Source organism: Merops nubicus, unplaced genomic scaffold, assembly GCF_000691845.1.
Source record: "Merops nubicus isolate BGI_N331 unplaced genomic scaffold, ASM69184v1 scaffold4181, whole genome shotgun sequence".
In the NCBI taxonomy this organism is placed as follows: Eukaryota; Metazoa; Chordata; class Aves; order Coraciiformes; family Meropidae; genus Merops; species Merops nubicus.
The window spans coordinates 66873-93497 of NW_008590135.1; the positions used below are offsets into that span (position 1 = coordinate 66873).

The 26625-nt window shown below is 36.8% G+C and overlaps 1 protein-coding gene across 1 annotated transcript in view; it reads right to left on the reverse strand.

Annotated features, from left to right (window-relative positions):
- The window catches only part of BIRC6 (baculoviral IAP repeat containing 6), a gene marked incomplete at its 3' end in the record, with an annotated part of 148445 nt that overhangs the window by 66785 nt on the left and 55035 nt on the right, over nucleotides 1-26625 (reverse strand). Inside the window, exons 33-50 of the mRNA XM_008949811.1 lie at nucleotides 26149-26280; nucleotides 24008-24223; nucleotides 23484-23667; nucleotides 22903-23058; nucleotides 22387-22520; nucleotides 20578-20731; nucleotides 19796-19912; nucleotides 18656-18810; nucleotides 17321-17447; nucleotides 16337-16447; nucleotides 10596-10729; nucleotides 8908-9035; nucleotides 6674-7236; nucleotides 4226-4401; nucleotides 3548-3644; nucleotides 3159-3353; nucleotides 1103-1303; nucleotides 567-846 (exon numbers count right to left, since the gene is read on the reverse strand). Coding sequence (XP_008948059.1) covers nucleotides 567-846; nucleotides 1103-1303; nucleotides 3159-3353; nucleotides 3548-3644; nucleotides 4226-4401; nucleotides 6674-7236; nucleotides 8908-9035; nucleotides 10596-10729; nucleotides 16337-16447; nucleotides 17321-17447; nucleotides 18656-18810; nucleotides 19796-19912; nucleotides 20578-20731; nucleotides 22387-22520; nucleotides 22903-23058; nucleotides 23484-23667; nucleotides 24008-24223; nucleotides 26149-26280 — 3260 coding nt within the window. The remainder of the gene's footprint in view (nucleotides 1-566; nucleotides 847-1102; nucleotides 1304-3158; nucleotides 3354-3547; nucleotides 3645-4225; nucleotides 4402-6673; nucleotides 7237-8907; nucleotides 9036-10595; nucleotides 10730-16336; nucleotides 16448-17320; nucleotides 17448-18655; nucleotides 18811-19795; nucleotides 19913-20577; nucleotides 20732-22386; nucleotides 22521-22902; nucleotides 23059-23483; nucleotides 23668-24007; nucleotides 24224-26148; nucleotides 26281-26625) is intronic.

A 26625-nucleotide genomic window follows, 5' to 3' on the forward strand; every position in this document is an offset into this window, starting at 1 on the left:
TTCAAAGGTTCAAATATGAAATATTCCAAGTTCATGAATTTTGACAACCAAGTAAGCTGAATATCAGAACCAGGAAATCTCAAAAATTCACCCACTACATTTAAATTTGAAATTGGAAAACTTCAACACTTTAAAAAACAAACAAACAAAAAACAAACCCCAAAACCCTACAGGTTTGCTCTTATTTTAAAAATGAGTAAGAAACTCAAGATGCCACCTAACCAAATAAAAGAAATCTTGCTGATATGCCACAACCATAACAACATTCAGCTCCTTTTTCTCAAATGTTTGCAAACAGCACTATTAGATATGACTCCCACAAAACATCCCATCATCCTGTTTCTATTCCTGCTCCAATACTTATGTAACTCTGTTGACTTCAGCACAGATAAGAAGTATGTTTCTACTTCAGCTTTTTTGACAACTGCCGACCCACTAAAACCACAGAATGCAACTCTATGAGCTTCGCTGTGAGGTTTGACTCAGAGCAGAAGGCATCCTACAAAAGCCCTCCACGCCACGAGCTGGCACAAACACACCTCTATCCATCGATGCCAGAAGCTCACCTTGTTTTAGAGACCTGATCCTCCGAGGGAAGGAACGGATTATTGACGGTTGCAGACGAGGTGTTTCCGAAGGCTGTGAGGCCTAACAGCTTGATCTGAGAGAGGCCCAGTGTACTGGCATCCCGAGGACGATGGAGACGAAGGCAGACAGCTGAGGCAACCTCTGCTTTTACCAGCTGGATTTTTATATACGTGAGACCACTTGTGATAACAGGAGTTGACAAAGGTAACATATTGACACCATCTGCGCTTATTTCAACAGATACTGACGAAGGGCAAGCTACAGAGTAAGATAAGAAGGTTTAACACTATTTAAAAATCTGTATTGGTTTGAATTTCAAGTGTTAGACATATATTCCTGCTACAGATACAGAACAAGATGACTGAAATTATTTGCAAGTTGAATGATTTTCGAGTTATTTTGCAGGCATTCTTCAAGCAAACTGCCAGCTTCAGTTCCTCTGACAATACTCTTTGTATCATTTCTAAACCCCTCAAGTTTTGAAATCGTCATCAAACTCAGTGAATTTACTTACTTGCCAGAGAGGCCAGGTGAGGCTGGATGTGGATCTCTTTGAGCAGTACAGCTGCAGGAAGGTGAATGGTGAGGTCGCACCAAGCTTCCTCAGGTAAAAATATGTATGACCACGCAGCAGACCGAGCTCGTCTGTGGGGAGGAGTTGCCTGCAGCAGAACTTCAGCAGGCTGGGCAGTGGGACTACTTGAGGTGATTGAACCTTCAAAATGAGCACCATTAACATCAATTACTAATGTTTATTAATAAAATCCACATTAATTTAAAGTTGAACTGTGGAAAACACTGAGGTTTATGTCTCATCTGTTTTGGTTTTCTGATGCATTCTATGTGCAATAATAACAACTGTTGAGATAGTTTTCTTTCACTCTTAGACAGGCAGTTTACACATCCACGTGCATACGCACGTGCTTGAAAATTAGCCATGGGACAATTGCTACCAAAATCTTAAAATCTCTATCAGGAGTTCATTGCAAAAACAAACCAACTAAAAAACTCCAGGTTGAAAAGTATATGCCTAGAACATGAACTCAGTTAATTCATAGTTAACATAAGGCTCTAGGTTTAAATATTATAATGATAACATAACTTTATAACCACACTCTGCAAACCTTTTTCTTTAAAAAGTTTGTTTCACATGAAAACCTTTATCTAAAAAAGACACCAGAATAAAAAAAACAACACCACCCCACCAAAACAGAACAAAAAAATCCTGACCACAACAGCTGCTTAATTTTCTAACTCTAGCATGAGTTAAGAATTAAGTATGAAGATCTAGGCTATGTCTTCTTTTGTACCAGACTTCTGTTGTTCAAACCACAGTTAATTGGGTCGTTTTACTTTAAAGTAGCTCTAGACTGACCCCATGTCTGAATGCCTAGTAGGAGCTGGAGTTGAATGCCTGGACACTTTTTGATAGACTTTAATCCCAAATGAATTGTGTTTGTCTCTCAGAGAACACTACATGATGAGAATCAGAACATAGCAAGTGAGGACAACCAGAAGGTTAATTTCAAAAGCACACAACTGACTGAAAGTAAAATATTAAGATAGATGCACTCAGAGCAGAATACCAAAAACTGCAGCATTTGGCAGTTTTGGAGATAAGGTGTGCAAGAACCCACTATTGCATATGCTTAGGAATTTTACTAAAGTAATTAAGAATCAACACTTGCATAATTCTTAAATTTACCTTTTAGGAATTTGTGAAGACCAAGGTAGAAGATTTCTAATGGCCCCCTATTCTGCCACTATTTTGCCAAATAACCCTTTTTCAAAAACCTCCTTATTTTAGGCAATCATAAATTCGACTCACAAGATTGAATGGATTTCTCTGTTGTCTGACAATTTTTCCAGAACTTTAAAAAAATAATCTTTTCTTTCTCCCCTCTTGACAATAAGACACACTGTATGAATATATTCATGGGCTACACCAGTCTAGTGGGCAGCAACAGAAAACACTAAGATGCTGCTAGTGAAAAGAAGCCTTTGTAAGATTATTAGAGTACATTTACACCTTAAAAAACACACATTTTAGCTGACTGGCAGCCATTATATTGAGACCACAACAGCACAGCAATTCTACCAAACATTCATGCAGGCAACATTAGAGCAATGAAGTGGAAGTGTGAGAGCAGCATCAGCAATAGTAGCCTCACACTGCACCTTCTTCTGCTCTGTCTGACCCAGCTCAGGCTCATTGTGCATCACCCAGCTTTGCTATATTTCTCTAACAGCTCCATCAAGCCTGATGGGCTGGAACTGAGTATCCCCTGACCTAGGGGAGGAGGAAGGGGCCCATCTTCATGTATGACTACATCAGATCATTGTGATCAGACCACAATCCCTTTCTCTCCCCTCTTTCCCCTATCCACACAAGGTCTTATTACCTTGGCTAACCTCCTTCCCCCAACATCATCTTGAAACATCATCAACCTCTCTGTTCAGAAGATTTAACAGTATTGCAACATTTGACACCATCACAATACTTTTTAAGAATTTGATAAAGATTCAAATGACCAGTGGAAATTCATGTATAAAAACAAAATACCACTTACCCAAAGGTGCGAAATTGTGAATTCCTTCTGCATTATCAGGCTCAGAAGCTAGCACTCTTGCTTTCAGACTGCTATCTGTTGCTTTGGTGGGACCAGAGTCCAGAAATTTCATAATAGTTGAAACCATACTTCTTGCTGTGTTAACAATAGCTCTTGTGCTCGTCACCATGTTGTTACAAATAAGCTGAACACCACCTGTGTATAATGTGGGTGGGGGAGGTGGGAAAAAAAACAACACTGTTCAGAAGCATGCAACAGATTCTAAGCAAGCAAAGACCTATTTAATAAATTCGTTCATCTGGACACATCTGTATTCCTTCTTTAAGTGCAAAAAAAAATGTACAGTGTCTTACAGTGTCTTTTACTTATGTTCAGATAGACATTCTTACCCATATCATGGAAAGCCTTCAGTGCCTCACTCGTATCCAACACTCGTAAAATGAACCAGAGCAGTGGCTCAGATAACTGACAAGTGGCAAGAGAACCCTAGAAGAAAAAAAGCAGTCAAGAAATACATGGTTTCATACAAAATTAATATGTCAGAAATACGCATGACTGCTCTTATCTTCCCCTTTTAGCAGGCAAAAATCCCAGAGAGGAAATGCCACCACAGTTGACCTCTCTGCCACAAAATAGCAATAACATGTTCCACATGGTTCACTCCTTGCACAGAGGAAGCCTCTGTGGTAAGGAAAAGATCAAACTAGTATAAGTAGCTGAAGGGAAGTAAGAAAAGTTGAGCATTTTAAATACCCACCAATATGAACACAATAAACTTGGTTCACACCTGTACATAATAAAATATTAAATCCTTCTACAAGTGCTTAGTCAAGACCATTTACAGGAATATCAAAATGTCCTTACAGAAACTCTTTCTCTCTCTCCCATGGGCAACAAGGGGGAGGGTTCCTATCTTCAGCACAAAAGTGAAGTGAGGATGGAAAAATTTTAAAGTTTCTTTTACATAGCACTAGCTCAGTTTTCTGAGCTTATTACAGGCTACAGCAGGCTACAGTATCAACTAACCTATAATTCCCTTGACACACAGGAGACCTAAGGGAACTTACCTGTCTTCCCATGTACCCACAGGCCATGTAGGTAAGAATTGGCTGAAGCATCACTTGCACTGTTGTTGCTTTTTTACTAAGTGTTGTCAGGATAGTGAACAACCCATCTCCAACTGATATTGCATCTAAGCCACCGTGAAAGTTCTCATGTTTTGTGAGATGTAAGCCACTTGCACCTTAGTGAAAACAAAAACAGTTCAAAACTCAGAAACCAAAACCACTTGGGTACGTAAAAGAACTCAAAAGCACTTAAATTTCTTTTCAGTTAAATGTTCACATCAATTTTACAAACAGGCCACTTTTCAGGTTCATATCAATAACCATTAGTGTTCCCAGACACGTGCTACCTTATTTACAGTATAAATAGGAAGACAACCTAGAAAGTCAAGGAATTTTAAATAAAATTTTAGATCAGACCATAAAAATGAGTGTAATTAGTGAAGGAAATACGGTCAGAACTACAAGGATGATTTGAATTGCTCATGAAAAGGAACTAACACGTATTTATGATTTTTTTTTTTTCAGATACTAACAGAAGTGCACTTCTGCAGCCAAAAAACCCCAAACATTTAACAAATATTTCTATCAGATATACCTTTCCCAGAATTCTCCTTCTCAGTGTTACAGATTTACTGAATATCAAAATTCAGCAATATTGATTACACATTGCTGGAACTGAGGATGGAAAGCAAAAGAATAGTCTTCCAAAAGAAAAGATTACCTCTGTAAATACAGCTGTCTTACAAAATATACAGTACCAGTCTGTAAGAGCTTTTAAAACTTGTTTTTGATTTAGAGGGGAGAATCAATGGAATAATCCCCTTTTATTTAGAGAAATTTGAGTTATACTAACAAATAATAAAAACACATATTCAAGAGATCTTTAGAACATGGCTTAGAGAAGTATTTTGGAAAGAGAACTGACTGCTGTACTTTTAGCTGTCAAGAAAGAAAAGATTAATAAGCACTAGATGCATGGAAGCAGAAAGAAAAGTCTCAAGATTCAGCCTCTGCACTGTCCAGAAAAAGTTAAATAGAATGAATGATGGAGTTGAAATCAGCTAAGGCGGGTTTGCTGTCAAGACTTTGATGTAAGAAGGCAGGAGAGAAATACTGTTACTTGTATGATTTTCATAGTCTGTAAATGACAAAGCATAAAAAAATAATGAAATAGACAAAACAGTCATAAAGGAAAACAACAACAAATCTTTTAACTTCATGTGACAAGAGAATTACTCAAGGCCATCTTGGCTCCTGACCAGCTGGCTCACTAGGTGCAGTAAATTAACACTACTGGCATAAATTTTGACACCAGAGCCACTACTTCTCAGTACATATCTGCAGACATCTTGCTTATCTTTCCTGGGCAACTAGCATGCTCCATTAGCTATTACGTGTTTATTACTACATGCTGATAACTGATTTTTGGATCATATATAACCTTGGCCACAGTCTTGGAGAAACTGAGTTCACAGAAATTGTCTGGAGAGAATTTAATACAGTTTTTCATGAAGGAACTAAAACCAAACATAGCTGTGTTACATCTTCCCAAAATACACTTACAAATTAATTCCAATACCCTGTATTAAACAACCTTGGGAGGAACAATACACTGAAGGGATCAGGCTAGCCCAGTATCATGGATCCAATAAAAACCATTTTTAAACAACAGTATCTTTCCAAATTGCCTTTTTAAAAATGCAAAACAACTGATGTAAATTGGTGGCTTAGAAAGGCATCAAAGTTGAGCAGAATATTTGAATTTGACTCCAAAGAAACACATACTCAGAACAACAACATGTCTGACAAGCAGCAACTCTGCTGTTCAAACTATCATCGCCTTCCTCACTTGTTCACAGCAAGAAGATTCCACCCACAAATATGACCGGAATTCCCAAAACATGATGTTAATGAGATTTCTGGTAAAACAAATGAATACAAAAGTTTATATATTCTGTGCAAGTGCCACAATTATAATTTGTCTTTTTCAGAACTGTTTAAAAAAAAGGAAAATAATGCAATATATAGAGAACAACTGATGTAACGTTGCTACAGTAGAAACTGAAGACTATTCCTAACCCATGCATAGAGAGATGCAATGAGCACAGATTGAAATACAGGAAATTCCATATAAACATAAGAAAAAAGGCTTTCTACTTTAAGAATGATTCCATATTGTAACAGGCTTCCCAGGACAGTTGTAGAGTTTCCACCCTTGCAGAATTAAAAGCCCAACTGGATATGGTACTGAGCAACTCGCTCTCTGAGGCAGGCTCTGAGCTGACACTGTTTTGTGCAGGGAGGTGGGAGTAATCCTCTTGAGAGATCCCTTTCAACACACAATTCGGTGACATTCTTTCATGTCTACACCCAATTTATGAGTTTGTAGAAGTTTTAAGTGTTTCTCCCCCCCGAAAAGATCTTCCATTTCATTTACAAAATACCTACCAATAATCATTGCCATAGCACTGCTGTTACACTGGCCAAGCGCTGACAAAATCTGGCTCATAATTTGTTGGTTGGCTAACACCAAGTCTGCCACATACGCAGCTGATCCTTGAGTATTAGGGTTGCTTCCATTGCCATCTTTGCTTCCTGAAACCTTCTCTTCATCAGACACGCTGTCGGTAGTGCTGCTTGCTACCGGAACACGGGCACTGTACTCTCGGTTACTGGAAAGCGGCAGCTGAACTAAAATGTTGACCAACTTTAACAAATCAAACATAAGCTGATCTCTTGTCATTTCTCCACAAACTGCTTTGGCATCACCTGGACGGATAATATTGGCAAAAAGCCCTCCAAAACACGCTCGAGCACCCACAGAGCTGTCTGAGCCGCTGCGAGACATCACTTTGTCCGAACACGTAATGTAATGGTGCACGAGGAAGGTTATCGACTCAATGACTGCAGAAATGGTGCTCACTGAGACAACTTCAAAATTCTGTTCCAGGGTGAATTCCAAGAGTTTCACTTGTGCATCCAAGGGTCCCTGGCCCGTCTGGAAAGCACCTCTGAAAGAAATAATGATAATAATAATAAAAAAAGAGATATTTCATTATTCAATATTAGCAAGTAAAAGGAGTTGGTTGGTTGGAATTTTTTTCTTGATTTTTAAGAATCAAAAAGCACTCCAGACTTTCAATAAATAAAAATCTGTAATTTTGTTAGGGTTTTTTCGTTGTTGGATTTGGGGGTTTGGTTTTTTACTCCCCTGAGGCAGGAAGCAGAATGATCAGGTCTTAGCTACCTAAATAGTAACTATATGTAAGTTCATGAGAAGATACTCAAACTACCACAGCTTGATGCTTGTAGGTTGATTGCTTGAATGATCTCTTTAAGGGATGTTTATTTTCTCAACTGCTTTTACATACATACTGGTGAACTACCAAATGAACCTTTTGAATCAGTATATTTAAAATAAAACCAGTGCTAATTGTTGAAGTGTGAGTTAATTAAAATTAAATACAGAAGAGTTGATAGAAACAGGCCTGAAGAAAATGTTTGTCATTTAATTAGTTCTAACAGTAAAATACTGCTTTTCTTTACAATCTTATGATTTGATCAGACATAGTATACTTCAATAATTAAGTGAGGTTTTAGAAATTACCATCTAAATCCTTTTCTGGAGGTTTGCTTCCATTTTATGATATTTCAGTCCCACCTTTGGTTTGTCTCTAAAAAAAGCCTAACACATTTCAATAACTACCCTTTCAGTGGTCTCATTAGCTTATTTCAAATGAATTATGGTAAACAGACACACATGCGAAGATTCACCGTGAATTAATAATTTTATTGTTATGACATTTCTTAAATAAGTGATTGATTATCAATGTAACCTGGTAAACACCACCCATCCAATTTAATTTACTAAGGTACAAACCTGTTAGAGAAGGCTGAAACTGTTTTCTGTATGATTAAAGAATAGATAAAACCAAAGTGCCACCTACTGGGAAGCTAGAAACTGAAGAAGCACATCCCTAACTATACAAAGCCTTTGTCTGGGGATGAGCAGAACAATACCAGAAATAAATTATAATTCCTAATGTACATCAGTCCAAACAATTGCTCCATTTCCAGTGTACTGCTGTATACACAACAGTCTTGTGGCCATTGACCTAGCCCTGAGGAAACAGAGGTGCTAAAGACAAGCCATAAGCTCTCATGTCTCCCGTGGCCAACAGCACCTTCTCCACACTTGTTGGGAGATGAGACATTAATAGGCCCTAGAGGGGCAGAGGTTTTCCACTGTCAGGTGAGTAGAAGAGGCAAGAAAAATGCCAAAGCAATAAGTATGCAAATTATTCTAGAATCGTTCACTAATTCAAGTCTGTCAGAATACTCTTTTCTCTTTTTAATAGGGAAGCTCATCAATAGTGCCTTTATTTTAGGGATTGCTTTAACAAGGCCTGTATCTTAGCTCTATATAAAATCATTCCAAACAACTGTTTAGTGCTTCTATCCACTGTCCTTGGTGTATTGGTGGCTGTGTGTGGATTGCAGTCAAACTCTTCCATGTGCCAGAAGCAGCCCTGATCCTGCTGGTAGTGCTGCAGCACCACCCAAGAGCTCCATCCATACATAACTTGACAGCATGACAAGGTGGAACATACACATCTGAGTTGTGATTCACACTTGAAAAGACTTTAAAGGCAAAAACGGCATGCATGGGAGTTAAGATTTACCTTTCTGTTGAAAGAATATGTATTAATTTCAATAAAAATTCACTGAACATCTGAGGACAAGTTGAAGAAAGGTGCACTTGTAATCGAGTAAGAAATTCTTGCATAGCTTGTGTCGCTGTTGGCCCAACCTACAGGGAAAGACACTTTAGTAAGTATATAAAACTGAAATGTCTTCATGAACATTTAGTAGTATCTAACAAGAACATTTTCTAAGAACAGAAAAGTTCTATGTAGCTTAATTTGCTTTCTGAAAAATATTACCGGGTTTTCACAGAAGAACTATCCTATATTGATTTATATTATGTGGTTTTCTACTACTAACCATGAGTAAAAAAGAAATAACTCGGTTCTTTGCCTAAGACTCATCTTGCAGTTTGAGACTATATTTTCAGCAATGTAAACTGTATTTCACAGAAGAATACATTTCTGTGCCCATCTGAATGTTTTTTTTTTTTTTCACAAACTGCTGGAGTGTGTCCAGAGAAGGGCCATGAGAATGATCCGAGGGCTGGAGCAGCTCTCCTACGAGGACAGACTGAGAGAGTTGGGGCTGTTCAGTCTGGAGAAGAGAAGGCTCCGAGGGGACCTTATTGTGGCCTTCCAGTATCTTAGGAGGGCCTACAAGAAAGCTGGGGAGGGACTTTTTAGGATATCGGGTAATGACAGGACTAGGGGGAATGGGGCAAAGCTGGAAGTGGGCAGATTCAAGCTGGCCATGAGGAAGAAGCTCTTCACCATGAGAGTGGTGAGACCCTGGAATGGGTTGCCCAGGGTGGTGGTTGAGGCCCCATCCCTGGGGGTCTTTAAGGCCAGGCTGGATGAGGCTCTGGGCAGCCTGATCTAGTGGGAGGTGTCCCTGCTCATGGCAGAGGGGTTGGAACTGGGTGATCCTTGTGGTCCCTTCCAACCCTGACAGATTCTGATCTGTTTTAGCAGAGGACTTAGTAGTGTTGGCTTGATGGTTGGACTTGATGATCTAAAAGGTTTCTTCCAACCTAAAGGATTCTTTGATTCTATACATTTACATCTAGGTGCTTTAAATTAACAGTATTGCATAGTATTTAAGTTGTGGAAAACAGACTGAATTTTCTGGAAAATTTTCTGGAAAATACTAGTAATACAAGATGTTTTCTGTCTCCTAAACTTAGTGTTTCTGAGACTTTGGTCAAATATTACATACAATTAACTTAACTTGGGCTTTTTTATCACTATTGACAGATGTTTCAAGGACTGCAAAAAGCAAAAAACCATTGGTTGAAATTAGGACAGTAGATACCAAAAGAATTCAGAAACAGGAAGAAAATAAAAGCATAATCTTACAGTCTGCAATTACTAGATACTTAAACTAATCTTCTTCACTGGCATTTTTATTCCAGTCCAACAGGATTTCAGGAAACTAACTGCACTTTTTTCATACATGTAACCAAGGAATCCCAACATGGAACATTCACTGACATATTGCATGGCATTATTTCCCTGGGACAAGTCTCCAGATAGCTGTAAAAATGTATGATCACTTCGCAGTGTATCACCAACAGGAATCTCCCTATGGTTGTTTAACAGAACGAACTGACTATAACCAAAAAAAACCCAAATAAACCCTGAAAGAAAGAAAGAAGCCAAAGACCTAGTACATTATGAATAATATATTCATGAAAAGTGTAGTGAAAATCCTCATAGCCGGGTACCTGTGGACTGTGTTGATTTGTTCCATGAGGATTAGTGCCGGAAAGAAATTTCAGTAACACGTGAATGAGGTTTGGGTCTGACACCAACAATTGGGCAGTACTTTCCTGAGCTCCAATGGCACTGCTTGGACCAGCTTAAAAATAAAGACATAAAAGTTAAATCTGTAATCTTGGGCATTAAGCGTAAATCAAACATTCATACTCATGATGTGTAAATATTTTCAGCAACATCAGTTACTGGAAGCTGCTTACTCAGCACTACAATTTTGAGTGTTGAGTTTTCCCATTAAGTACAGATATAAACCTCCAGAACTGTGCCATCAGTTTTCCAAGCTTGCTAAGGCAGTACGCCTGGAAGTAGAGCTTCGTTTTGTAGAAGCAGTATGTACAGGCATTTTGATTTGTCTCTTCACTAGTACAACACTTCAGTTAAAGGCCTAAGTGTATTTGCTGGTTTGACAGATAGAGACCCTATGTTCTATTAGGTTTTAAACAATTAAGATATTTTTGTCCTTGGCACATTCAGAGACTTATCATTCACTACAACTGTAGGGAGCTCAACAGGTAAGAGCTTTGAGGACCAGAATTAGAATTATAATACATCCTTCAGTGACCAAACAAATGAGCTTTATTAAATGTGAACTCATTTGATAGTTGTATATTGAATCAATTCAAAACGTAACTTGAAAAAAGCACAGCTACCTACTGAATATCTACTATTAAATTACACCTATCTCAATTAAATTAGAGGTTATTACATGCTGAAGATGGAATCTCTTTCAGACTATCTCATCATATACAAAAGACTAAATCCAGAGGAAATGATGCTCCAGTACAAGAGCTTGGCTGCCAAACCCATTGCATCCCAAGATAAGATTCTTAATTAGAGCAGCTGTTAAAAAGAACCAAATCCTGAACAACGTATTAGTTATTCTGTTTATTAGACTCTTCACTGGTCACAACAGTCTCCTTAAGCTAAGGAAAGTTAAACTAAAGATCCCAACCAGGAGGGCAACATCTCTGGCAAAACTAGAATTAAACCCTGACTGGTTTGAACTCAGTTGAAAAGCTTTCAGAGCAATGAAATAATAGCATTGGAAAGGCACTTCCTATGAGAAGTAGTCCTTACAGGAAGACGGAAGGAGAAAATAATTCTCAGGAAGTTTTCTTCCCCTTATCAAATGCCATTTTTTTCTCAAACTATATTCAGATTTCTTGCTGTAGATGAACACAGAAAACTAATGCTGAAAGTATTCCCTGTAGAGCTATACAAACCAATTCACATTGATTTATCAACATCAGCAGTGGAACAAGCCTGTATGGCTATGACTGATGGCATGGCAACAGCTGGAGTTGAATAAAAGCAAGAAAACATCACACAGCTTTCCAGTTCCATTGTAATGTGGCCAATAAGCCTGATCTCATTTACATTTGGTGGTGTAAAAAATGACAAGCCTAGGTCTTGTCTGGGTGGAGGACAAGTCTGCAAAAAACAAGCACACAATTTCACAGGTTCTCTGAAAGAAAAACTGAACCTTTTAGAACAACAGAGAAGCTTTCCATTGCAGGATGTGCCTTGGAAGCATCAGTCTGGCCAAACCAAGTTTATTTTCCCTTCCTAAATCTGCATCCCTGAATATTTAATTTGGTTAAAGCACACAACACACTGATTTTCCCTGAAGAAAACTAAGTATGTGGGTTGGTGGTGGGTTTTGGTGGGTTTTTTTTGGTTGGTTGGTTTTGGTGGGTGTTTCTGAGTATATAATGATACAAGGTAAAACTGAAAATGACACTAGGGTCACTAAGAACACTGACTTGCTAAGCACATAGCACATGTATGTATGTTTAGACCTGTTATATTACCTCTTTTTTTAAATGGTTTTGAAATTTAAGACAAATCACTATAATTACATTCAGCTGCAGCTGATACAACTACTCAAAATGAAAAGGTAACCTGAATAATCTGAATTTGGTTATTCTGTTTTACATAGTTTTAAGGAACCTTTAATTGTTTCACTGTAACTGCGTTAACAGTATTTATGTAACTGTATTTAAATTTTGCATATGACTTCAGTTTTGAGCTAGGAGTCACCTGTGTTTGTCCAAAAGTAGAGTATCCACATTATTTTTTAAAAAAGTGTACAAATCACTCAAAATGTTTCTATTCTTATTTGAAAAAGGGAAATATTTTGTGCTCTCCTGAGTTCCTGAATGGTACCTTCACAGAGAGAAGGTATTTAAGTTTCTTCAAAGACCTTGTATCACCTATGAAGTCTATAATGATCACTGCGACAAGCAACACTGCTATTCAATGTTCTTTTTTAAAAAAGAAAACAAAACAAATTCTCCAATGATACTACAGATTCTAGAATATGGATGCTTGCATTTCTATGAACAGCATATATTTGCAGTGTAGCTTCAATTAATTTAATTTGTTCATTTGGTGTTTCTTTGAAGGTACCATTATTTTTTAAACTCTATATTTTTCCCTGCTATGTTCACCTTCACTTGTTAGGTCTGTACCGCAACTACTTAATTAAATCTGGCTCTTTGTGAAGACTTTACATCCTAATACAAGCAGAACTTATAGTAGAACTTCCCCAGAAATGACAGCCCCCACCTAATTCCTCTCGACAAACAGCAGCCAAGTCCACATGCTAACCCTCAAATAATTTCTTTCCAGTATTAGAAGACTCCACAGTTTCTCTACTGTTTCATGACAAGGTTGATGCTATGACTGAATACATACATCTCCATTATTTCCTATGTTATTTTATATTTTCTATTTAACAGCTGAAAATATAACTGCAATGTAAAACTGCACTTTTTTTCTACATTGTATTTGTAGTCTGGCATGTTACGTTCGACATTCTACCTCAGATTTCAGGAATCATCTGCATTATCTGCTCTGTCAGGTAGTGTTTATGCACAAAACGCTGCTTTCAAACGGTATTTCTGGTGACAACAGTAACATAAGCAAAAGGGCATGTGAGGAGAGCACAAATAGTTCTTGCTAAAGGAACAGATGAGTAAATGCACTACAAGAACAATTTGACAGATGATAGCTGTTTATGTCAGAGCAAATGTACCTCTGAGGAATTTTTCTTAGACAGGTATCATTGGATATTTGCTTCTAACCACCTCCTTTTACATGGCATTAAATGGTGCTCAATGGCACCCATCAAATACTGATTTTAAACACCATCCTTGCAAAATTTGTCCCTGGACCTTCTAACCCATTAAGATCATTGTCCTGAAAATAAACTGGGGGCGGGTAGTGAGTTTATCCCTGAAAAATATCTTGCACTCCTCAGGTAAGAGTTCCTGAAGCACAGAAGTTAAACAGCCTGAGCTCTCATTCTGAAGCTATTTATCAGCACACAATGGCATAATACGTCCACTTGCAAGAAGAGTTTAGTCAACCATGTATGAACAGCTACAGCTCTTAGTTGTTTTTCAGTTTCTGAAACTACAAGTATGATTTCTAATGAGGATTATGTCAAGAAGAGGTGCCTTCTTGACTGTTTGAAATCATCTGAATAAAATATTTTTTGTGGTGGTGGTTTTTTCCATCAGTGAAGATATTCCACAAATGAACACATTTGGAGGCTTGTTTTATTTTGTGTATTAAAAAAGGAAAGAATCTCTTTTTCTAACCACACACATCTAGCAAGTCAAACCTAAATTATTCCCAATGAACTGTAAATTAACATCTTAATGCTTACCTTAAATGTAACCTGTCAATACAGGGAAGATATGGTAACAATTTGTACTTCATAGCTTAGATAATGGAATTAAAGAGAATACAAGAGAAACCTCACTCCAAAGAAAGCTGACACATCACTTAATTCAGCAGTTTCAGGAACAAATGGTCTTTAAATTGTTTGCTTCTACTTGCTCTATATATTAAAAAAAATTCTCAAAGCTCATCTGTCCTGGAAAGTATGATTTTGAAAATTCTAAATTGATGAGGCAATGTCCTGTAAGGCACTGTCTGCAATGGCTTAAGAGGCTATTACTAGTATCAGTTCTAAACTAAAGCACATAGAAACCAAAATTATTGATTGGAGAAGTGCTCTGATGGATCTCACCTTCAACTGTGAAGAAGTGAACAGAGACTATTTTGCTTTTTAAATGTGCCATTGAGACAGAATATTATCTTAAAATATTAGCTGCTGAGGAATCCTGGCAAAGCAGTTCTGACGGGCGCTTAGTTTCTGGTTCTTATCAGTGAGTGTGGGAAAAGGGTCAGTTTAAGGGATATGTGAATCCACACACACGTAGAAAAGGAGAGACACCTTCAACACTTTTTTTTTTACCCTCCAGCAAGCTCACGCTTCCAACTCTTTCCAACTTGGGCTCACAATCCCACATACACAAACATTCAGAATCACATTCATAAGCTGAAGTCCGCCTGTGATGAGTGAGGGTGGTTGCTTATGAGGAGCTCTTCATGCACACCACCACCTAACTGACCTCAGGCAACTGCCTCAGAAGCTCCTGCAAACACACAGGCACTGTTGGAGCACAAACACTGAGCCTCCTACCACTTGGAGGAGATGCGCATAGACTCTCAGTGGTACCCACAGCATATTTTTTGGAAATTACTAGTCTACAGTTACAAACTGGAGTGCTGCAAATACATATGGATGTCAACTGCAGGCACTTATCCTACAAATCAGGCCACGTTCTACTCTCAAACACCAGGAATAAGAGGGAGGTCTCAGTTTGTGAGCATTGGCTAAGTCTCTTCCATTAGTTTATTCACAGCTCTACCACTTCACCTAATAGAAAAAGTGCATCCCAAAGACAGTGATTTGAAATGGCATATATAAAGAATCATAAACATCCTTGAAGAAAACTCTGGATAATAGCTGTGTCATCACAGGATGACAAGTTGCTTCATAGAAATATGATCTTCAGATGGCTCTTGGTGTCCTTCCACTGTATATACTGTCTGTAGTCATATGTTTGCTTTGAAAATAAGACTTTAAAAGAACTCTAACTTGGTCCAGCATAGGTTTTAAGATTCTAGTCCACAGGTTCTTACTACTTGATATCTTCTTTAGCCTTGAGGACGAGGCCACCGAAGCATTCCTCATGCCAGCTGTCTTATGATAGTAAGCCATTTAGAAGTTTCATTTTTTCATTTAAAAGTTGCATCCTTTAATTTCTACCTGACTTGTTGCAAAAATCTCATTCACAGAGTGAGATTATCTCTAGTGCGTTACAGAGCAACACAAAGAATGTGAGATAATCCAGAGTGCACAGGGAAATGAAAGGGCTGGATTTCTTTTTTAATAGCTTCAGCTTCTAGGGGCTTGTTTTCAGAAATCTTATTACAAGTAATGACTAGTGCTGCATGTTTACAAAAATATTCTTACTGCATCAGAAGAACATGAATCTCTCATAGCACCTTAATCCTTCCTCTCTGCTATTTCTTTCTTTCCATGTACAAACCTAATTCCCAAAGATCATTAGCTAGTCCTAAAATGCATTTTTATAAGACACTACCAACATACTTATTATGACATTTTCTTTTACCACTAGGGTTTCAGTTTCCCATGGTATAACAAATTCAAGGGGCTCACTCCTGAAAAGGCTGAAGTTATGGAGAACTAACAAAAATACTTATATGACAAAAGGAAAATTCTGATAGTCTTTTGTATGGCAATCAGCACTCATCTGTATGTCACTAAAACAGGCAACAATATCCCCACCTTCCCCCCTGCCAAACTTACCATTAAGCTGCATATTTGTCATGAGAGTTAGGCTATGAAGCACAAGGCACCATGTCCGGAGTAAGGTGTTAGGATACCATGCCAGAACGGACAGGAAACTAGTTACCGAAGCTGTCAAGAAAAACATGTCTTTTCAAGCTTTAATCTTCAAGGCATTACTATAAATGTCTTATTTTAACTGTAAGACAGTATTAACATTATTAACATTATTTGTTGTAACTTTGTTTTGACAACTATTATTCCAGAAACTTAGAAAAGGAAGCCTCACCAACACTTCATAGGAACCGGCCCCCAGAACTCTCCACAGTGCCCAGACCCTGATATCCCACAGAAAATGATGCAAAGAAGCCAGGTCCAAAATGCTCTAATGGAACTCAGCGTAACAGGCTCATTATAGCAGGGATTCATGTTTTGGACTATAATCACAAGATACTACAGATGTTCTAAACTATACATTATAATGTATTATAGGGGAAAAAAAAAAAAAAAAAGTAGTTTGACATGTCTTTGTAGTAGCTTAGTAGTCTGATGCCAAAAATTAAAAGGGCTCCCCCCGCCAATGACCCCTTTGGTAGTAAAGAGATCATAGGATGGTATGAAAAGAGAAGAAATTTGTCAGAGAAGTGCATACAGGTGTACAGTTCACCTTAGACTAAGAAGTATATTTTCAGAAGACATATTGGGCATAATGATGAGTTAAGAACCACAGATTTTACAACTTCATTTCTGAGGAGATTATGAAGATTCAAGGAATCATCTCTCAGGTACATACTAACTACACATTTTTCATGTTAAGAAGATAATGAGTCTAAGAGCTCTTTCACAATAACACAGAAATTGTCCCAACACTGACCTTATCAAAAATACTTAATGTAGTAATTTTTGCTTATTAGCAAAAACTTATTAGCAAAAATTGAGTACTTAAAATAATAATCTTGCCTTACACTTCCTGAAAATGAATGTCCCATATTTAATTTATTTTACCTTGGTTCAAGGAGATGACAGGTATTCGGTTAGCATTATAAAGGAAAATATCAGCGCCACTATCTTTACTTCCAGAGGAGTTGGAATTCAGGCTTAATGTGAGCCATAACTGCAAAAGGGATTCAAGCTGGAAAAAAGGGAAAAAAATCCCACTATCAGACAAAATTCAAGGGTCTCTCCAGAACTCCAGAGCATGAAAGCTTATCTGCTTTGATTTTAATATTCTCATCTACATTCTCATCTGCTACTGTTTCACTAATAACACACACACACACACTCACTCTCTCCTCTCTCCCCTTTACTGGATTTGAAGATTCTGATAAACATAACATGCAAGGCAAATTCAGCATGACTAGCAAATGCTTCTGCTGGTTTTGTAATTGTTTTCTTCTAAATACAGTTAAGTTCCTCTAATAAGTTCCTTCAAACTTACATTTGGAAAAAGTCACTTTACACACTGCTCAGAAACATGTATATCATAACTTTACACCTGTAACTGCTTTGCATTTAAGCTTTTGGAATGTCTCCCTATAGTCAAGTGATGTTTACCAGTCAACCAAAATTATTCAAAAGGCCAATTTAATTACTGGGAAACTTCCTTTACTATCAGAGAAACACTGATGCTCACTCTGAATAACTCTCTTGAGGGAAATAACTATTTAGATATTCTGGGGAAGCATCTAAGTCCTATAAAACCCAAACTGTATTTTGCATGAGTTATTTAAAGAACAACTGAGGGACGAGTCAGCCATGCAACTAAAATATAAACAGACAGGCAGGCACCTACCTCATCACTCAAATACAGGATACATGGCATTCCTTTGTATGTATCAAGAAAAGTATTGCTAAACCAGTGATTCTTCAAAAAACACACTAAATTTTAGCATTTGGGATCCCTGGATAATTCAGCTTGGAAAGGACCTCCAGAGGTTATCCAGTCTAATCTTCTCAAAGAGGGCCAAAGAAGACATCAGACTGGGTTGCTCGGGCGTTAATCCAGCTGGGTTTTGAAAACCTCCAGAGATGGAGACTGTACACACAGTGACACTCTTTTCTATTTAGCTAACAATCACCTTTCAGTGAACCTAAGAACTTGTTTTTAAATATGAAAATGTATACCCACTTTTTCACTGTAAGAAGAAAAGTCCTATTTGACAAAAGCTTTTAGCAGCTTGTCTATTACTACTGGTACTGTCGTCCATGACAGCTTCATAAGCAATAACGCACATAACGTAACAGGTAATTTGCATCCTAAAGTATAAGAGGTATAGGGAAACAGCTTTCAAATTTAGACACAAATACTATCAAAACATTTCCAAGTTCATACTTGTATACCTGAACATGGTGGACTTGTAGCATGGAAAAGAGTTTGTTGAAGCATGCACTCAGCATAGGTATAGATGACAACTGTACAATCAACTGGGCATTTTGGTTAGCAGCATGTAATCCTCTTAGCAATGAGTCGTCTGTTCCACTGGGAGACTGGGTTACTATAAAACAAAACAAGAAGTACCACACACACCCCCAGATTAGTCTGTAAAAATTGCTAAAATTAATGTTTTATTTTCTTGCCATTTATACTTAAGGGAAAGACGTTATTTTATAATTTACAGTAACGTCTTCCATGTAGCACTCAGCTGAACTGGACTACTGACTACAACACTCTGAAAGGCAGACCTGAATATCAGACATCTCCATCTTCACAAAAACTGTTTGGGAAGTGTGCCCACACAAATGCATTTTCACAGTTCTTGCTAAACACATATCATAGGAAGGTCCTGATAACACAATGGTAGGACAAACAATTGGAACACCTCTTCCATCCATTATGGTAAAACTATTGCAGTCAATAACAAACTTCCAGAGGACAAGGGGTGAGGATGTCACTAAACCTCCTCCATCACCAGACACTCAACTAATGACTAGATGCCTACTGAAGTACTTGGGTAGCTACAAGGAAGCACATCTTAACAAGATGGGCAGTGCAACTCACTGAAAATACGTTCAAAAGTAAACTGGCATACAGAGTTTTCATAACATAAAGCTTACTGAATAGTGTTCAAAATTGTATTCAAATATTTTCACTTTCACCACCAAACAGGCAGAACTGTCAAGTGCAAATCAGCCTTCAAACAGCTGAAATTTCACAATGAATGAAATAATGAAGCTTCTCAGAAACAGGAAAAAATGTTCACTTGCACCTAGACTAGAAACTAAAAACAATTCCTCCACTGTAGGATAATGCACTGTAAAAATATCCTGCATATTGGACCAGTTTCACAAAACATCTTAAATATTTGTATGCACATAATTCAAAAATCTGAATAAAGAAACACCTCCAAAACTTGGCCTAACAAGTAAATTCAAGGGTAATATAACTTTTTCTAAGCTTGAAGTGTCTGAAAAAAAATGAGTACAATTTTAAAAGCATCATGGTCATTATGTGCAGAGAATGACTTGACAACAGGTAGTTACATGTAGGAGATGTGTTTGTTAATGCTTGGAGAATAGAATCAGCCTCCAGGGTGGACATCATTTTCAGCATCAGCTCAGCCTGCTGCTCAAGTCCAACTTCTAGACGAGCATCTAAAGCTACACAAGGAAACAGACAGGGTAAAATCAAATTGTATCCAAGTCATATATAAATAGTTCCCCTAGCTTCCTATGCAAACAATGTAGATACACATTAAACTGAAAAAAAAAAAAAAAAATCTCAGTATCACTAACAGGAAGACTCACTTTTATACATGACAGAGGTAGAATCTTACACTCTAAACTGGATATAACATTCTTATAAATGTGAAATACATAATTAATGAAATACTAAAGTTCTGTGAAACACACATTTCTTTTCACAACCACTTTTTAGTCACATATGACTAAATCTGCATATGTTTGAGCTTGTTGTAGCTAATGTAATAGCTCTCAAACAAGAACCAAAAAGCTGGTTTTCTCTAGTGTGGCAGTGGAAAGATCAACTCAGCAGTACTCCTTCAAACCACACCAATGTGCCACCTCATTTCTTAGGGTAGAGCCACCTCATACCTTAGGGTATCCAAAATATCAGCAAACCAGAAAAGAACGTCTAAAATTTTCCAATGAGTAAATGAGAATGGTTTAAAAACATCTGTAAGTGTGTGTTCAAAAATGTCAGAATATAAAATTTTCTGCTATGTTAACGTAATTTGATATGCAAAGGTGCTGAATCCAGTACCACAGAAAAGAGACCCTGAACAGAACTTTGGCTCATTGTTTACCTTGAGAGACTGATACGCTCACAGTCTGTGATCCATTCTTCTCTGTAGTCACTGGTGGTTTTGCAACTGGAATTCCAACACCTCCAATGTAAGGATTGTAATTGTAGGTGCCATAATCGGTACCCCAGTAATCATACCAGGTGCTGCTTATAGGCTTAAAAACCAAACAAAACAGGACAAAAATAAACAGCAACTCTTTAGACTGACAAAATACAAAAATAAAAATTGCAACGACTAACAACAAATGTTGAAGCTACAAAAAAAAAAAATAAAACCAGAAGACTGGATACGCTAACTTAAGGAAGTTTTATTCCAATTATTATTGCAGTATAAGCTACTTAATCCTTAGTGGTTGTCAAAATCCAGCAATGTAGTTAACTGTCCAAAGATTCAAGAAGCCAATCTGAAAATGTTATCAGTTTTTATTCACACATTTGTATCACACTGTAAATTATGGAGTGTTACGCAGATATTTTGAGAAGCTATTTATCAAAACAAAACACTGTATTATTAACTGTACTATTAAAAGTACCTTGAAGCCTCAGTGAGGCTCAGGGATTATTTGTACTGGGCTCTGCAAAAGAAAGAGTTGAATAATCTCTACTCATGTGTCATTTAAGACACTAAGAAAGCACATGAATTACCAAAAAAAAGAAATAAAGTAATTTAAGTCTGTATGAAGGCAACTTGTATATGCCTGTCTTTTTAGTAGCAAGACAGTATCTTGGTATATAACTTGGTATGTAACTGTCATTTTACAAATACAAAATTAAATCTTAAGAAGAATTAGGAACAAATAAGTGGTTTTTTGGCAGTTTTTTAGAGGACATCTCATCCAGCAAACAAGATGATGAAGATACCTGTGGATGATGTGGACTAAGGAGTACAGCCAGATGGCATGAGAACAGAATAAAGGAGGGAAACATCAGCAACACAACAATTAAGCAGTAAGCAGCAATTTTTGTAGGATGAGATTTAAAGAAAAAAAAAAAATCTTTGCATGAAAGGTAAACAGTGGGAAGACATACGAGGGAATATGAAAAAAAGATAATTTAGTGTTGGCTGAGCAAGGGGTGAGAAAGATAATTTTGGTTAATTCAAATGAGGCTGAAGATTTAAGTCAATAGTAAGATGAGTGGGAAAACTTCAAATGAGAGTGTCATCCTTATGGACAGAGAAATTAGAAAAAAATTCATTTCTTAATGAAAATTTGTTTCTTTACAAATTTTTAATATCCCTTGATGATATACTATTATACCTAAGTGTAATTTTACTGCCTCTGATATTTTTAGCTTCCATTTTAAGTATGAACACATTTAATAATTTTATTATGCCACAGTTAAATAAGTTTTGAAGTTGCTTCTCTTCATAGCCTGAAGCTGGTTTGAGCAGTAGATACACTGACTTTACCACAATACTTGCACTATTAATTCTTTAGATCAATCGCAAAAGTAAGTGGTATTCTATTCTCAATAAAAAAAGGACAAGACTAGATCTCATCTTTCTTTTTCTTGTTATGTTTTTGTTTTCTTTTACTCATACTTTATTTAGCTTGTTAACTCAGAACCTCCTGTTCTTGTTGCACAGATATCTTCACACAAAAGCAAAATATTTTGTGGCCAACTCAGATACGAATACATCCGAGATGTGAACACAACCTTCACATTCTTTCCTGTCATTCTACATTAAACCTTTATAAAAAGCTAAAAGCTGGTCTAGGATGTCAAATAACACTAATGAAAAATTTTAAGAGAGAAAGGATTTTACTGTTTCACATGTAAAGGTTATCCTGAAAACTCTGTGTCATACCTTGAAGACTTTGGCTGCAAGGGGATCTTTTTCCAAATCAATATCCAAAGGATCAATATCAACTTCCATCAGGTCTTGCAGTAATTCAAGGTCAATTTCCTTATCTTTTTCCAGAGACGACAGAGGGGGAGCACCTTTGAATGATTAAGAGCATTAACACTACCAAGTACAAATTATAAAATATGGATATATCATACACTTCATGGATTATTTTAAGCATTTAGTATTACTGTTCTTAGTGGGAAAAAGTTAATGAATGCAAATAAGCTGCCTTCTTTAAATAATCTGAAAAATAACTATTTTTTACAGATCAGATGTAAAACTAAGTTCTGCCTATATTTTTCATAAACTAGTTATCCTATCACCAAAAATCCTTTACTGATATTTTGACAGGTGAGTAAGAGCAAATGTCGGGTGTGGTTTTTTTGTTTGGTTTTTTTTTTTTTTTGTTTTTTTTTTTTTTTTTTTTTTTTTTTTTCCTCCCCCACACATAGATCTCAAGATTATGGAATTTACCTGTGATGTCATGTGTCAAAGGCTCATCTATTGTTTCCACTAATTGAACTGTGGACTGCTGCAGAGAGTCATCAGAATCTCCAGCTGAAGCTCCAGCATCTTCTCCCAAAGTACTTTCTTCCATAGCTTCAGCTGCTATAGGTGCCAACAACTCTCCTAAAAATTAGATTAAGCAGACAACCCCATTGCCAGCTTTACTCAAGCTACAAATCAACATGCCAGTGTCTAGACCAACTATCTGTTTATCTTCAGCTAACTGTAAATTCTCTAAGGGGTACTTATTCTAGGGAAGGAGTTATGAATAATTTTCAAACAATCATATAAATGTCAGATAAAGAAATAATCATATAACGTCATATAAACATTAACTTTCCAATGCATCAATTGCTAATTCAGGATTGACTGTATGTGCAATTTTAAATTGCATTTTCTACACACTAATTTCAATTTTTATTTTTTTTTCTCCATCTTAACAGTGTCAGCAGGTTCTAACATAATAATAAAAACCATACATACAACACTAAAGGAAGAAAATTTGAAAGTATAACGTACATTCTGAAAAATATGAACTTAAAACAAACCTGCTAGAATATCCTGCAGCATACAAGTCAGAGAATACTGAGCCCATGCTCCTCCCCAGGAGATGTCTCCTCTGTTAAAGTCAGTTCCAACAAGAAGCAACAACAATCTTTCCAACTGAGTCTCATTCACTATCTCACATAAATGAATTGTTGGTCTTGTAGCATTTGCAATTCTAGCAAGAACCTACCGAAAAAAAAGAAACATATACCTATTTAATTTCTATGATCATTAGATTTTGCTTACAAGTAAATCAGGCATTTTTACTAGCTTGAATTTTAGAATTTTACAAGTGTAATGATACATGTATTTTTTTAAACTTTTTCTATGCACTTTTGAAGCCATCATATTGTAAACTACACAAAGGGTAACAGCTCAGAAAAACTACCTCACAAGAAATTACTAGAAATTTTAATGCTGCAGCTAATTTTTACCATTGAGCTAGGAAAAAAAAGCTGTAACAGAAAGCTAATTTAACGTGGTCTCTCGATTGGCACTACAGAGTGACATTCCATAGTCTGTTTACCTTGCAAACAAAGAGAAGTAAATCTGCATGACAAGTAAAGTCCATGGACAAAAGAAAGAGTGCCAACTTCTGCACTACAGAAATACAGCGTTCGTGTGCCAGTGTAAATGGAAGTGGCTCAATTTCAGGAGTTTCCTTTGTTGTTGATACTTCTGTATCTAAAGTAGAACGAGGCCATTCTGCAGTCCGACGTAAGCGTATTAAGTCTTTGAAGTGCTGCAGAAATTAAATTTGAAACATCAGTTACGTTTTCAAACTAACCTCTAAATCTTTTCTCAGTGAAAACCTGAGACAGCAGTAACAGTAAGTGTAAAACTTAAGAATCTAAAAACGTATGAGAACCTCAAATGGAATTAAGGCTTCACTGGCAGAAATTTGGTTTTGTATTTGAGAATATGTATTTTAGAAGTTTATTCCAAATTTTCACACCTTCATATAAAACTATGGTTACCAGGAAGCAAACTGCATGTAAAAATAGCCAATATGGAAATTTACCCTTACAAGAACGCTGACTTTTCAGTTCTTCACATTAGATAAATCATCACTAATTTTTAACGTCCTTAATACTCCCAAGTATAAAGTGTCCATTAGCCACCATAAATTGAACTAGTCCGACACTTGATCAGGGCTTTAAACTACAACCTTTTTGACAGAGGGGCAACAAACTCAGTGGAGGAAAGAAGGTGCTTTTATTAATCCTCCCATTCCCCAAGGGCACACATTTAGCAGCTCAGTTCATTGTATCAGCTACACAAGCAGTCTAAAAGTAGATAACACAAATGCATTTTACAATCTCACTTAAGTAGTAGCTACTGAAGTAGACCAGAGAAAGAACTATTTACTAATGCAAAGGTTTCAGCCTATTCCTAAGTGAAATCAATGTTTTAAATTACTCACAGCTTGTCATAACTGAAAGTGATTAGTAAGCAAAGTAGTAAAAACTGCATGAAATGCAACTGTCAAGTGCAGTAATACTATAGCTAGCTGTTAAGATACTGCAAGGGGAAAACTCTTTAGTTCAACATGCTTTTTTGATGCAACATGGCTGCTATAAAGTGAAACTTAATAAGCTGGACAGCATACTTTAGCCAGCAGCTCATTTAAATATGCCTCAAGGGGGCCACCAGTGGAGTAGCCCCCTTGATATAACCTGCTGGAATAAAGCAGAAGACAGTGGAGAAAAGAACAGTTCATGACAAGCAGTTAGTGAAAACTCAGGGCTTTACTTCTATGCTAGTGTTTAAGTTTTCCACTTTTTTTCCATTTTTTTTTTCTTTCAACTTAGTAGTGTTGGCTTAATGGTTGGACTTGATGATCTTAAAGGTCTCTTCCAACCTAAAGGATTCTATGATTCTATGACTCCCCACAATTACTAAAAGGTGTTGCAAGATTTCCCTTTAGATTGCCTCTAAAGGTCGAACACTATAATCTCTTTCTACAGGCCTACTTTAAGTCATCCTAATAGACATTACTAATTCCAGAGCTAGGAAGTAAATATTTCAAGAGATACCTAAAGTTTGGTAGCTAGAAAGATTTACACTTTTTTTTGTGTTCCCTGTAAAATCCATGTTGCCATCTCCAGAAATCCTGTCTCATAATCACAATAATTTTTTAACTATAACATACAATTTCAGTATCTGGGGCTTCCTGCAAGATGCCACAACTTCTGTGACGAAAACTTTGAAGAAGCTAAGAAACTTCTGAGAAAGTTCAGAAAACACACTCAGAAGTTGTATTTATTAGTTGAGGGAGACAGTCATTGGCATGATTATTTTCCAATTACTCAACCAGGAGATCATCCAGAAAAGTATCATGTCTAAAAGTTCACTATATAAACTGTTCTACACTTCTACTAGTATATGTTGTCCAAAGGTTAAAAATATGACTGTCATGCCCAAAGCTACAAGACTATTTTCCATTTTGGCCATGACTACCTAACAAAACACCTGTAGAAGGATAAACTAGTTTTCACAGTGCAAGAAATATCTAGATGGCTGCTGGTTTCAGCATCAGAATATACTTGATAGCAGCCATGATGAAACAACTTCTTAAAATGAGGTCAACATGGGACAAAAATGACTTTGCAGGAACAGGTCTTTTCACACAAAAGACAAGTCAGTTACAGTGTCAGAGCATCATACCTTTGAAGTAGCCTGCTTTAGTTTTGCCTGTTCTACTAAAAGTTTGTATGATGATCCTTTGTTGCTTTGTATTTTCTCTTTTTCCATCTGTTCCACCAAAGCCTTCTGTTTTGCTTTTAATAAGTTAAGTTGCTAAAAGAAAATGTTAATAGGAAAAAAATGAAAATTTAAGCAATAAGAGGTTAAAAGGATCAGTATGTTCATATGACAGTAATCTTCAGTTCAAATTATAACTTGAGCTTTTAAAATACAGTTTATATACAATTTTAACTAAGACATCATATGGGGCTATAAGCAGACCTAGAACAGATGAAGTGTAAGAAGCAGTATTTTTAAAGGAGCTCAAAACATACATGCCCAGGGTTATAAATCTGCACGGTTGCATTTAGAAATGAAAATTGTGTCTTAAGAATTACAAACTTTTAAATCACAGCTTAGGTTCTTGCACTCAGGTGCACCCAGATTTATCTACAAAAT